This window comes from Papilio xuthus, unplaced genomic scaffold, assembly GCF_000836235.2.
Source record: "Papilio xuthus unplaced genomic scaffold, Pxut_1.1 DF829758.1, whole genome shotgun sequence".
Taxonomy (NCBI): Eukaryota; Metazoa; Arthropoda; class Insecta; order Lepidoptera; family Papilionidae; genus Papilio; species Papilio xuthus.
This window is the reverse complement of record NW_013528891.1, coordinates 2,085,402-2,098,813: the sequence shown is the minus strand read 5'-3', so window position 1 is coordinate 2,098,813 and position 13,412 is coordinate 2,085,402. Positions and strand designations below refer to the sequence as shown.

The window sequence follows — 13,412 nt, the reverse complement described above, 5'->3', positions numbered from 1 at the left end:
GAAGAACAAATTTACTATTTGTTTATCATTATTGTAACTGTTTGGTTCGTTTTCACTGCAAAAATACATGTACAAAAACATGAAGTATGTTTCTGTACAAGTGTTTCAACAATGGAAACACGCGGGCTTCAAGAATAATGTATATATCTACCTCTCTTGATATTTACTTGTATCTAGTATAATGACGTCATACTTTGTAAGATACTGTACAAAAATTACGTATTTTTCAACAGAAATATACGTAATAGTATAAACAATACTAACAGTGAGTTTCTGAAAACAAAATACCAGTTTGAAACATGTTATCTGTTTTGTCAAATATAAGGCATGATATGTTTTTACAGAGATTTTTGTCTCGGAAACCCCTGATTAATGTCTGAATGCCAGATTAATATTACAGGATATTTAAAAATTAATATTAAAAAATCCATTCCAGTTATTTGTAAAAAAATATTACAGTGATAGTGTTGTCAAAATGATGAACTACTTAAGAATTGGTTTAAACTATTATTTTTTTTGGTGTAAGAATTGCTACTAAAAATAAACTAAATCTTTATGAAAACTAAGCTCATACTTAACAAATCTAGTTTTTATCAAATTCTTAATAATTAATATGAATGAGTGAATTTATTTTTTTATTTTTAGACCAGGTACGACATTTGTAACACAATTATGATTAAGGTTTGTTTTTAATTTATTTTTTTATTCACATGTAATTTGTACGTAATCAGTCTGACCAGGAATATAAAAAACCTGACCATAATACGAAAAAAATCTATGAAATTTGCTTAAAATAAATACAGAGTTAAAAGTGTTTCAATGTAAAAGATTTAAATTATTCCCGGTCAGACTATATCCAGGTTGTTTGGGCACAGTGTGATACTTTGGAGAGGTTGGGTTTTGGTATATTATAAAGTACATTGGTACAACTTGTGATTAAAATAGCTGGTTGTGATGCTCTAGTGTGGTTCTGTGCGGTTTTTTTAATATAGATATAGTTAGAGAAGAAATCCGAATTTTGCTTTAAGATATCGAACAATTTGTGTTAAGCCATTTTGTATTTAGTGCACTAAAGTTTAAGGTTCACTTTTCAATACATTTTGACTGTGAAATTTGTTACGATGAAATTACGAGTCTTCTTACTGTGAGTTTCTGAGATCAGTATCTCCGTTTAAAACAGTCTTTCCCAAAGTGCGCGATAACGCCCCCTTGTGGGCGCTGCAGGTCTCAAGGTTATAGCAAAAGTTTCGTTTAGAATTCTCCGTTAATATACATATATAGGTCACAATAATTAATTAATTTAATTTGAAGTTATAGTGGTTTTTAAATATGTGAAAATATGGGGGCGCTAAACAAATATTTATTCTCAAAGTAGACAAAATAAGTTTGGGAACCACTGATTTAAAACATATAGTTGTCTTTGTTCTGTCAAAGATAATGACAGAGACGAAGATATGTTTATGCAGACATTTTGGTCTCTGAAACTCACTTTGTGGTAATTAGTGGTAACTAATTAACGAAGCAGCATTTAGTTCATTAAAAAATCTGTACCCATTTTGGACAAAAAATAATCATGAATTATTATTTACTTTTTTTTTTAATATTAGACAACTTATATAAATCAAGTTACGTTCATGACAACTTAGAGGTCGTGCGATTTCTTAATGTAAGCTATGTAAATATGTTTTTAAGATTATCACACTTAATAATTAAAAATAATATCTCCTTTTATACAGTCGAACCTGGATAAGGGAGAATCATTGTCCGGTCACAACGAACGACTTCCAAAAGCGAGAAACTCAGGTTAGAGAGAAACCTCTACAAGACTCTTTTACTCTCCCTTATCCAGGTTCGACTGTATTTACTAAATCCATTGTAAGTCGCCTGCTCTTTCCATAAAACTGTTTTCTTAATATAATAATTGTAAAATAGATTACATACAGTATGTGTCATAATTAAGTGTGGTGACGTTAATAAATATTGAAAATGATACAGGGTGTTTTATTTTTATAAACAAGTTTTTTTTTTAATTTTATGACATAAATAAAAAGGCCAATGTTTGTTCTAGAAATATTTATTTTCCTTAAACTTTTATTTTAATAACATCTAACTTACATTAGTAACAAGTTTTATTTAGAAATAAAGCAAAGAATTAATAAAACCTAATAACAAACAAAACAAATATCGTAAATATTGGCTTGAGATTGCAGTGACATTTGTAGACACGTGTCAGATTTTTTCCAAGAGAAAGCAAGGGATAACGTGTCGATGCAAATGTATAGTAGTTTTCATATATTTTGGCGGCTCTTAATTTCGCGCGAGTCATTCCGCAAAACACAATTTTATGTGTAGCAGACATGACCTTGAGCAACCAAGATATTTGAAAAGAACTATAACTTGTCCAAGCCTAAGAAAGAATTAAAGAGGAAATTGCCATAAATTCATTGCAAACAGTACTTGCAAAGTACTTCAATAAATTGGGCAAATTAAAAAAAAATACTGCTACTCGCAGAGCCACTGAAGAACTCGTAAAACATATTGTCATCTCTATTTTGTCAAAGATAATGACAGGGATGACGATATGTTTTATACATTTTGGTCTCAGAAACCAACTATAAGTGATTGAAATAATAAGTATTCTGACGATATAACAAACAAATAATTGTGAACTTTAAATGACAGTATTGTATTAGGCTCGCTGCACAGTTTAATGAGGTGTGTAGCGAGCTTAAAAAGTACATTTATAATAATAAAATAAACCCATGCTACGAAAAAGAAATTAAATTTTTTACTAAAGATTGTACATTTTTTTTAATTTTATTCATTAACTTTTTTTAATATTTCCACATCTAAAATATCTTATTTAATGAATTGTGTAAATATGAAAAATTTGCGGGATTTATTTTATTATTGCGAAATTTAAAATAGACAGAAGAACTGTTCCATAAACAAAAAAAATGAATTATAAACTATAAAACATTTTATATTTTCTTATAAATATTAAACAATAGCAAAATATTATTTTTAACGGTATAAAGTAACTTGAACTCGACTTTTTTATATTACAAAAATTTGATATATTTTTTTTAAATATTAGGTCGCATTAAATACATATGTAAGAGAAACCTGTCTCTAATATTATATATTTAAATCAAAATAAATTTATAATAAACGTACAATTCCACTGCGGAAACATTCAACAAGTTTATCAACAATGAAAACCCACATTATTTATTTCTCCTCGCGTTAAAATCGACCACAGCCTGTACATCCTCTTTAAGAATTTTAACCATTGCTATCTTCTGCTTCCTATCTTCTGTGATAACATCTCTCATTCTAGATTTCATGTCTTCGAATATTTCATCAGACATTTCTTGTAATCTACAATATAATGTAATTTGAAGCGTCAATAGCTTAATGGTTATGAGTACGGATTCCCGATCACGAGGTCGGGGGTTCGAATTCCATCATTAGACTAATGTAAACCATATCCTAGCACAAGGGTAAGAGCTTAGCTAGAATGGTATAAGAAATATTAGTAAATTTATAAAAAACTGCTAATATTTAAAAAAAATATCATTATTGAAATTAAAAAATGTAATTATTTTTCAATATTATATCATAACTATAGTTATATATAATATAGTACTAAATTCTGGTTTGGAATTAAAAAAAATCGTAGTCCCAAAAACTCATAAATTCAATATGAAAATATAATTTGACTTTCACAAAATTAGATGCGATGCTAAGTGGGAAGGGAATTAAATTCTCTGACTGCTCACCTTTTGAATTTGTAATTAAGATCCCTCAATGTCTCCTCGTACACCTCGTGGTGTATCCTCTTCAGCTCGCTGAACCTCTTCTGTGTCTCCACAAATGTCTTGACAAATCTAAAAAAAAAATCATTAAAAATTATATAAATACTATTTGCGAATTAAGTACAAGAAATTCTCTCACCTATTACTACCCCTCATCTTTTAAAAATCCTAACATTTGACTTCCCCCCAATTTTACCAATCCAATTGTACCACCTTTCACCTTTTATTATTTCCACCTTTTACCACCCCTTTTATTCGAAAGTTGCGTGTCATTTGTTCATTTCTTTTTATAATTAAAAAGTATTTTTACCTTCTATCAGTATTGTGATGTATTTCAACAAGAGTTGTGTCCAATTTCTCCAAAATGCATCGAACGTTGTCATCATAACTGTGTCTCATACCATCTGGATAATTGAAAAAAAAACAAAAAAAAAATACGTTACTGTTAACTTTTATATTGAAATTTCAAAGATTCTTTAATTTTATTTTAGTCATTATAAAGAGTTACGTTAATAAATATATTATATGAAAAAAATATTTATGCAGATCAAAATTAATATGCAATTTTCTTTTAATAATAAATTTAATAGTTTAGAAACCCATTTTGTTACCTCGATTCTTTGACAATGTATAAACGTATTCAGATATCTTGGCGGCTCTGTATTTTGGGCAGCTGTGACCTTGAGCCGCCAAGACATTTGAAAAGAATTATACACGTGTTATTTATCTAAAATAATAGAAAACTCACCTCTGCTAATGTTGGGTATACATTGGTCAATCCAATTATTAACATTAGAAGACGAGACATTCTCTAAGCTTTGTATTGGACTGTTTGACATACCAGCTTCTATTTTCCTCTTTTTATTCATATCGAGTAATTGAGAAGATTTTCTTTTAACTAATGTGTTTACTGAATCTCTTAAAGATTCTCGCTTTGATGAATTCGTATCAGAATTTCGTGTTGCTGTTTTCATTGTAGTTGATTTATTTGTTAATTTTGATTTGTAAAACAAATTTTTAACTTGTTCAACTCCATCCGATTCTATAGAACGGTTGCTTTGCGAATGATTTTTGTTCTGTGTTTCATCATGAAATAGTGTTATTGGGGATATTTGTGATTTACGAGATATATTTCTTTTTTTATCCGATGTTTTAGAGTTTATTTTGGATCTAGAAATAGACTTATTGGAAACAAAACTAGGTTTATCTAGTAATTCATCGACACTATGATTCGAACTTGTGTCAGAATCTCGAAGAGATGGTAGATACTTAATATAATCATCAGAAGGTATCTTCATTATTTTTAACGGAGAATTTTTCCTAGTACTAACACTTTCGATATTATTTCGAAAGCTTTTTCTCGTTTTATCTTCTAGTCTTTCGTTTTGAAGTTGCATGTAAAGTTCTTTTATCGATTCGTTTTGTTCTTCGATTTCGAGATTTCTCGGTTCGATAGTTTTATTTAAAATGTCTTGATTTGGTGGTAAATCGTTATAGCACATTTCAAAATCTCCATGTGCAGTTATGGGACAAATGCCAACTGTGTTTATAGATTTCTCTGAATTGGAATCAGCTGATATATCGATAATATATCTTGTGGGATTAATTTCATTTCTTCTTTTATTCTTATTTTTCTTTATAGATTTTAATAAATCATTTTTTTTACTGACGACAACCTTTTTAGTTGGCGTTTGTTTTTTCTGAGAACGCAGTATCCTAGATTGTGAAGTATCCAGAGAATTTTGATGGATTTCAGCAAAATGTTCAATCTCTTGAACACCACATTCGCTAGTTTGATCCAAATCCATTAGTAAATTTTGCGTTGTATTAAAATTTTCAAATTTCTCAGGACTCTCTACGTACATTTCTCTGATTTTATCCAATCTTTTAGGTGAAGTTGAAACATTGGTTATATTAGGCATTGTTTCTACAATTAATCCTGGCAAAGGACTGATTGTTGTATCAAAAGTTTCATTACCTTTTATATAATTTGTGATTTTATTTAAATTTTTCTTTTTATTTTTTAAAGGAGTTTTTTTATTTTTCTCTAATTTAATATTAACTTTTCTTTTATTCGCTTTACATTTGGTTTCAACTACTTCTTCTATATCGTCCATTTCATGTTCTACCTTTATATTTGGTAGAGATTCTTTAGCTGTATTTCTTGGTGACCTTCTAACTTCGAAAGATGTATCCAGAGTTTCAGGAAGCGCTTCTCTCATTGTTTCATCTATAAGCTTCTCCTTCTTAATAGTAAATTTTGGTTTAGATTTAGCATTTTTTCTTGAATACGTCTTCTTATTCTGATTAGATTTCTTTTCCAATGGACTTCTTTTAGGGGACAAATGTTTCACTGCAGTAGTTTTAAAGTTATCCTCACTATCGCTGGAGAAATTGTAAATATCAGCATTTAAAGTGTTAGTTTTGTTTACTATTGTTATTTTTTGATTATTATCAATATTGCTTTTAAGTGTATCAAATATATCATTCATTTTTGTAGTTTTTGGCGATATGATGATTTGTTTATTTTCTTTAGATTGTTTATTTCTTAATTTCTTTCTGTATTCATTCCTTTCTTTTTCTATTTCTTTGTAAGATGCTATAGGACTTGTTTTATTATATGTTTTTGTATTATGTACGACTTTATTTATATTTTCAGTTTCATCAAACACATCATCTTTCGGTGAATACAATTTACGCTTGTTTCGTAAAGTACGTTTAACTTTTTTATTATTTTCTTCTATATTATTGGAAGTATCGGAGCAACTCACATTCGCATTCCTTTTAGCTTCTAAATTATTTGATATTTGTGTATTTTCAATGGATTTAACTTTTAATTTTCTTTGTGTTTTCTTTGCATTGGGTTTTTTGGGATTTTTAAATTTCAATGTTATATTTTTAATTGATTTATCTTTAGTTGTAGGACTTTTGAAATCGTCTGCATCTTTAATTGTGTTTTCTTCGTTTTCTTGTGGTTTGTCTTGAATACTATAATCTTTATCTAGTATTGATGTTTCATGCAATTCTTCATATATTTCAAACTCATTGCATATTGTGTCTATAATAAATTTCAAGCACAATTCAACGTCTTCGTCTATATTGGAGTCATTTGCTATCATATCCTCTATCTGACGAATTTCTTCTTCACTCGGCTCTGATTCTGTTTCATTATGCTGTCTCGCTAAAGTAGGACTAACAGTAACAGGATTATTATTAAAATGTTGTGAAAAAAATTCTTCCACTTTATCATTTGAAACTTTAACTGGATATATATCTGATTCTTTCATAATGTATTTCTCTTTAATATTTCTCTTCTCGAATATTATATTACTAAATTGTGTGCCTTCGACAATTTCTTCAGAAGTTGAATTACTAATTATTGTGCAACTTTTTTTGTTATTTATCTTATTTATATCACTTAAAATAGGTTTATTAGGAATATTATCACTTTCCCTAGGAACCTCTGAATTGTCTTTTCTATCGTTAGCATTTTTCGCATTAAAAGCTTCTTGTACTAAAACATCGATGATATTTTCTGGATTTCTATTTTTAGGTAATCTTTCTAAAGTGTCATTGATAACTGATTCATCAGCGGATCCGATAGTAGCTACGAATAAACAACTAACACTATTTTCTTCATCAGTTCCAGCTGGTGATATGAGTTTTGTTTTTACTTCTTTACTTTTAGATTTTTCTGCTTGTGTAAAAGTACTCTTTTGACATACACCAAAAGATTTAAATTTGAATGTGCTACTTTCACAACTCCTGCCCGCATCCGACTCTGATGCTTCAGTGATCCTCGATAAACCGGGATAAGGAATTTTCATACGATCGTGTTTGATTTCATAATACGGTAATTCTTCTAACTTTTCGTGAAGCTGTAATTATTAATATAATCACATTAGTATTTTACGATATGATTAATACGAACTATCGCCCGCGACACTGTCCGCGCGGATTAAAAAAAAACTTAATAACTAGCCTGTGATCTTCCAGACTATGGTCTACATGTATACCAAATTTCATCGAGATTCGTTCAGCCGTTCTGGAGTTATCTTCAAACAAACATCCATCCATCCATCCAAACATTCGCATTTATAACATTAGTATGATTAGTATAAAAAGTATAAGGAAGAAAATCTTCGTATTACGAAGAAAAAACATGTTGAAACTTTCTTCTAGACGACTTCATTCCCTTTATTACTTATATCACTGCAGTGGAAGCTCAAGGAATTTTTTTTTATTTAATTGTGTTTATCTACTATCGAACCCTCGTACCTCTGTACATGGACAGGCTAGAAGCCCTGGTATTTTGTACCTATTTGATTTTCGCCATTTTGGCGCTAATCGTAGTTGAAATGAAACAAAATCTGTCATTTATAACAGACCAACCGGTAAAGTTCTCTTTACAAATTATTTTGCTACTTATTAATAATTATAATTTACCTGTGCTAAGGAAGTCGTCGATGCCGAAGATGCCAAAACCTCAGATCCAATAGTCCTCGATTTTACTACGTATCCTACAAACGTGAAAACCATAAGTATTATTCTTTTCATATATCTCGGCTGCTCAAGGTCATATACGCGCTGTACAGTACCTTCCCCCCGTATCCCGTTACGCCGAACATTGTGTCCTGCGTAGCGACTCGTAAGAGCCGCCTAGATATTTCAAAACAATAATACCTATACAATGATTATATGGTACGTTTTAAAAACAAAATAATAAAGTATATACAGGCCGGCAAATTTATCTGGCTCGGTGAATTACAACAGCAGATATCAAAAAAAGTTTCATTATATTCTTTTCGTACTGGAGATATCGTTTTTTATGTCCGAGGTAGATTTTATATATTTACTGAGAGATTGCGCCTCACTGGACCAGATAAGTTTGTCGCACTCATCGGACTTTATAAAACTTTTTTTTAATTATAGCATATTGTTCATAGTCATAACATCGTATATAGAAAAGTATAAATTTACTGCAAGACTTAACTTGTATACGCGTACTTACTTGATATGGCACGTGAAGAGCAAGAGTTCTCTTGTGTCCGACGTGCCAACTCGAGTATTTTATTAATACATAATCATATTATCAAAGTCCAAAGTATTACAAGAAATATTTTACAATTGATTTAACTTCGTTATAGATTATTTCAAATAGATCTTTATAAGTTACAAGTGTATGATAAGAAAATGATATCGATAAAATTACAAACTAAATCTTACTTCTTACTATCTTACTAATATTATAAATGCGAATGTTTGGATGGATTTATGGATGGAAGGATGGATAGATGGATGTTTGTTTGAAGTTATCTCCAGAAAGGCTTAACGAATCTTGATAAAATTTGACATACATTTAGAACATAGTTCGGAAGACATAGGCTACTAATTATGTTTTTTTTTAATTCCATGCGGACGGAGTCGCGGTTGACAGCTAGTATTAAACAATGTTAATTTCCTTACCTGTTCTTATTCTCTTTACACGTTCAGAAGGAATAGAGAATGTCGTATCTTCCTCCTAAAGGAAACCACAAAGAATTAACGCGTAAGATATTTTCAACTACCCTCCATAACTATCACAAAATATATGTTTACATTTATCAATGTTGCCATTACAAATTAATTCAGTTTAAAAATAACTTTTTATACGTCAAAAACAATTTAAATTTAAATTTCCTGTTACTAAAAATTAAAAAAAAAATGTATTTTTAGACATTATTAATTAGAATCATTTGATGCGAATGGCGCGCTTTCGTTACAAAGTCAAGTGTCAGAATGATTAGTGAGGGGACATAAACGTCGATATTTTTGTAAGGCTAGTGTTGTGCCAGTACACCGGCATTGATTCGGATTTTCCTAACAATATTAAAAAAAAGATTTCGTTTTATACTTACAGACGTATCTTGACGATTATTGTTGTTCTTTTGTGGAGATATAGGGATACCATTTTCAATGTCGAAAAGTACCTAAATTTAGTAAAAAAAAATTAAGTATTTACTATTAACTATGTGGTGTTAAATACATATATACTTAGTACCTGATATTTATTAGCGAATATTCTTCGTAATGCTGAATCAACTTTGCCCATATCGCATTTTGAGCTGATTACAATTTTTATTTCTTTACAGTTTTCAGTGGTAAGGCTGACTGCAGACGGTATCAAATGTGCTGGTTCTAATGTCCTCACAAATATTGATACTTCCTGAGCTATTCTGTAATTATATTTTAATAGAAAAGGCGGCTATATGATTTCGCTAAAATGGCGAAACCACCATGACAACAATTACAATAAGATAAAAGGTAGCAATTGCCTATCTCTATGGTCAGAGGTGCGTGGTTAATCGTGGTCGAAATATCAAGAAATGAACGAATATTGCCAGCGTGGAACATTTATTTCGCTAGGCACAAGATCGGCAAAAGTTCGCTGAGATGACGGCCAACCTCCATTAAATGGAGAAGCGCTTTGAGAGTCTTCCGATGTCTTCTACCCTGTCAAATCTACCCTTCTCATCCTTTGAAGAGAACTAATATTAGTCCTCCATCACGCACTGATCAGACTGCACTTAGAATGACTTCCATTAAGGTGTGTATTCTATGTGGTCGTGGTATTGCAGCGGATGAGACCATTCTTGCAACTGATGTTGGCGTCTACCACTGTTTAATATTAAATTAAATAACCAAAGTTTTCTTTACTTTCGTAATTTCGCCGCGTCAGTATTAACTTCGTTTATAACGAGTGCCTCACAAGCCTCCGCGTGTAATCCACAGCCTAAAACACGCAGCAGCCTTGGCTCCAACATCACAGTTAGACATTTTGTACTTGTGTTGATGTCTAGCCAATTGTAACATTTCTCCGAACCCTGGTAACCGTTAATAATGCAAAAATTTCCCTTTCCTTACTTTCTTTAACCTTATTTTTATAATTACACATTAAAACATTGTAGCATCAGGGAATCTGGCAGTATTCCATTTTAAAAAACTGCGGTTGCTTGAATATTTTGTACACTTTTAGATTACACGGAAACTATAACCAAGAATGCAGCTTATAAATGTGTAGCAATTATTACTGCAAATCAGCAAGCAACCACCTTAATTCGCCAAAATGGCGAAGTGCTCTCTACTAACTTTTATATACTTTTTACTACTTAGACGTCCCTTGTGCAACTCACTGCTACCTAATTCGTTATATTGTAATAAATGGCAAAGTCTGTCGTTGCAAGGAAGAACAATTTCTCCGTAAGTGGAATACCGTAAAGGGTCGTGATTGTACCTACTACAAAACGTACAAAACTAGTATTCTAGACTAGACTAGACTTGTTTTTTTTATTTCTATACAACCATTGTTGGAGATACCTGCATTATAACAGTCGTAAATAATAATTTTAAGAGTAAACCTTAAATTGATTCAAATATATCGTGTAAAATAATGAAATAACTCACTGTAATGACAACAATTTGTCCGATAATTAATTTCTTACAAATAACAGATGTAATCAGATCGCTACGAGCATTGTGTGCGTTGAGGAAGTCTCTTGTATCCTGAGAAGTAAAATTCTTGTGATTTATCGATTGTTTTTCAAATTTAAACTAGATGGCGCTATTTTAAATTGTAAAAAGTTTTTATCTCAATTTTGATTATGACAGATTGATAATATCTATATTAAATAAAGACCAAAATTTAATTTTGTACTTCTACTTTCATATGTATAGTGCTATTCAAACTTTACGGCAGCTCGTCATTTCGCCGCTTATGAGTAAAATTACAATTTTATGTATTGTAGACTAACTGCGAACAGTAATAAATTTTGAATATTGTAATACCTGAAAAAAATCCCTCCAAGGTCTCTCAACAAACATAGTAACAGTTTCCTTGTCATATAAGTGGCTGGGGAACCATTTTACAGCCGCATTTCGTCTCACTTCTATCACATATCGAGGCAACAACCAACGAAGTAGGGTTTCCATTATACTGTACTGGACTGACGCATCACCACATGATGATAACAATGCTGCCAGTTTTATACTTAAAAAAAAAAAATTGGTAAGGATGGGATAGGGGAAGTAGATTTGATGGAGAAAATCTCCATAGTAAGAAGATATGTTCTTGTTCTGTGCGTCTCTTTATCCGTCGATTAAAAGTAGTCAACGCATTTGCAATTGTCGATGTCTATGGGCAGCAATAGTTTCGCCTTTTCGGCGAATTCAGATGGCCAGTTGCTACACGCGTGAAACATTTGTTTAAAATATCCTCTCAAAATAAAACATACATAGAAATATGTTTTTGTAAGTGTTTCGGCAGTGAAAACTCAGCTACAAATAAAATTTTACATTAAAAAACTTACAAGTATACTTCAAATTGACCTCTCAACGCAACACGAATTTCCCTGCTGCAAGCGACGCCGCATGCGTTCAAAGCGCAAAGGATCTTATATCGTTGGTTGATATCAGGCTTTGTATAAGTAGCCAGATCAAGTAGACACTCCGCTGTTTCCTTTACTATTATATCATTAAGCTTACTCTCTTTTAAACCTAATTCCTGCAATATTTAATTATTTAAATCTCATGAAAAATCTTGACATATGACAAGACGACCTGGACTAGTCCAAGGGGTTGTGCGGTCAGAAATAATAAAGACCTCCGTATCTATACATGGAGTCAACACAAAAATAAATTGTCTCAATGCAGTCTTAATATTTTCATCTTTTTTGTTACGTAATATTTAAAAAAAAATACCTTTACAAACTTCAGTATCGATTGCAAGAACGGCCACCAGTTATTATTATGAATAATCAGATGCTTGCGCAAAGCATTTAGCCAGTACTGTAGTAGTAAAATTAGTTCTTTTCCAAGTAAATCCCATGTTTTTGACGGCGGATTAAGCAACATAAGATCAAATATTTTAATACCAGCACCGTTCTCCTCGTATTTATTGAAATACTAAAACAGACAAAATTTTATTAAAAGTATTTTTTTAAAATTTAGACATGAGCAGTATTTTTAATGGTATAAATTAAATTTGTACCTCAATTTCAAATGATTTTATTTTGTTTAATGCTTGTATTGTCGACATGTTTAATTCTATTTTAGAACTTGCAAAATTAGATACAACATATTGAGATACTTGCATATACTGATTTAAATTGGACACTGTTTTCAAATGTTCAATCACATCCATATCAAATTCAATAAATTGAAAAGCAATAATATCGAATTTAAATTTTTTGTGAAAAGCGGGAATATTACGACGACGCAAGTATAGATAATCAAAGACCATAGAAGACCAATGCTAATGGAGAAAGTAATAAAGACCTTGCTATGCTAATATTGCCATATGAAATCACTTACCGCTATTTAGTAGGGTTGCTTTGAAGCAATTTATTTATGTTTGTAACTGAGAATTAATTTTTGGGTTTCGACTAAGTTGCATATTAAAAATTATGTTTTCAATAAACAACAACATAACCATAACAATTTTAAAAGATGACCCTGATAACCTACAATTCTTTATAATTCAAAATCCTCAATACTTCTTCTATAACTTTAATTATCTTCAAGTTCATCTTTCTGTAAAAATATATTAACAATATAACA

At 30.7% G+C, this 13,412-nt stretch overlaps 2 protein-coding genes across 2 annotated transcripts; both read right to left on the bottom strand.

Moving 5' to 3' along the window:
* Positions 1-3,085: 3,085 nt before the first annotated feature.
* LOC106123007 (uncharacterized protein DDB_G0286591-like) lies at positions 3,086-6,371 on the bottom strand. The gene is made up of 4 exons (XM_013319172.1): positions 4,567-6,371; positions 4,129-4,222; positions 3,783-3,890; positions 3,086-3,381 (listed from the first exon to the last, which is right to left on the bottom strand). Exons 1-4 carry the CDS (start codon positions 6,308-6,310, stop codon positions 3,228-3,230), a joined length of 2,100 nt encoding a protein of 699 aa, XP_013174626.1. The 5' UTR covers positions 6,311-6,371; the 3' UTR covers positions 3,086-3,227.
* On the bottom strand, positions 6,360-13,084 carry LOC106117442 (uncharacterized). Its single transcript, XM_013311803.1, has 12 exons — positions 12,844-13,084; positions 12,555-12,758; positions 12,164-12,357; positions 11,643-11,844; positions 11,262-11,360; positions 10,515-10,681; positions 9,859-10,033; positions 9,716-9,787; positions 9,285-9,339; positions 8,265-8,338; positions 6,419-7,696; positions 6,360-6,377 (listed from the first exon to the last, which is right to left on the bottom strand). The coding sequence occupies exons 1-12, from the start codon at positions 12,994-12,996 to the stop codon at positions 6,360-6,362; spliced, it is 2,691 nt and encodes an 896-aa protein (XP_013167257.1). The 5' UTR covers positions 12,997-13,084.
* Positions 13,085-13,412: the final 328 nt, after the last annotated feature.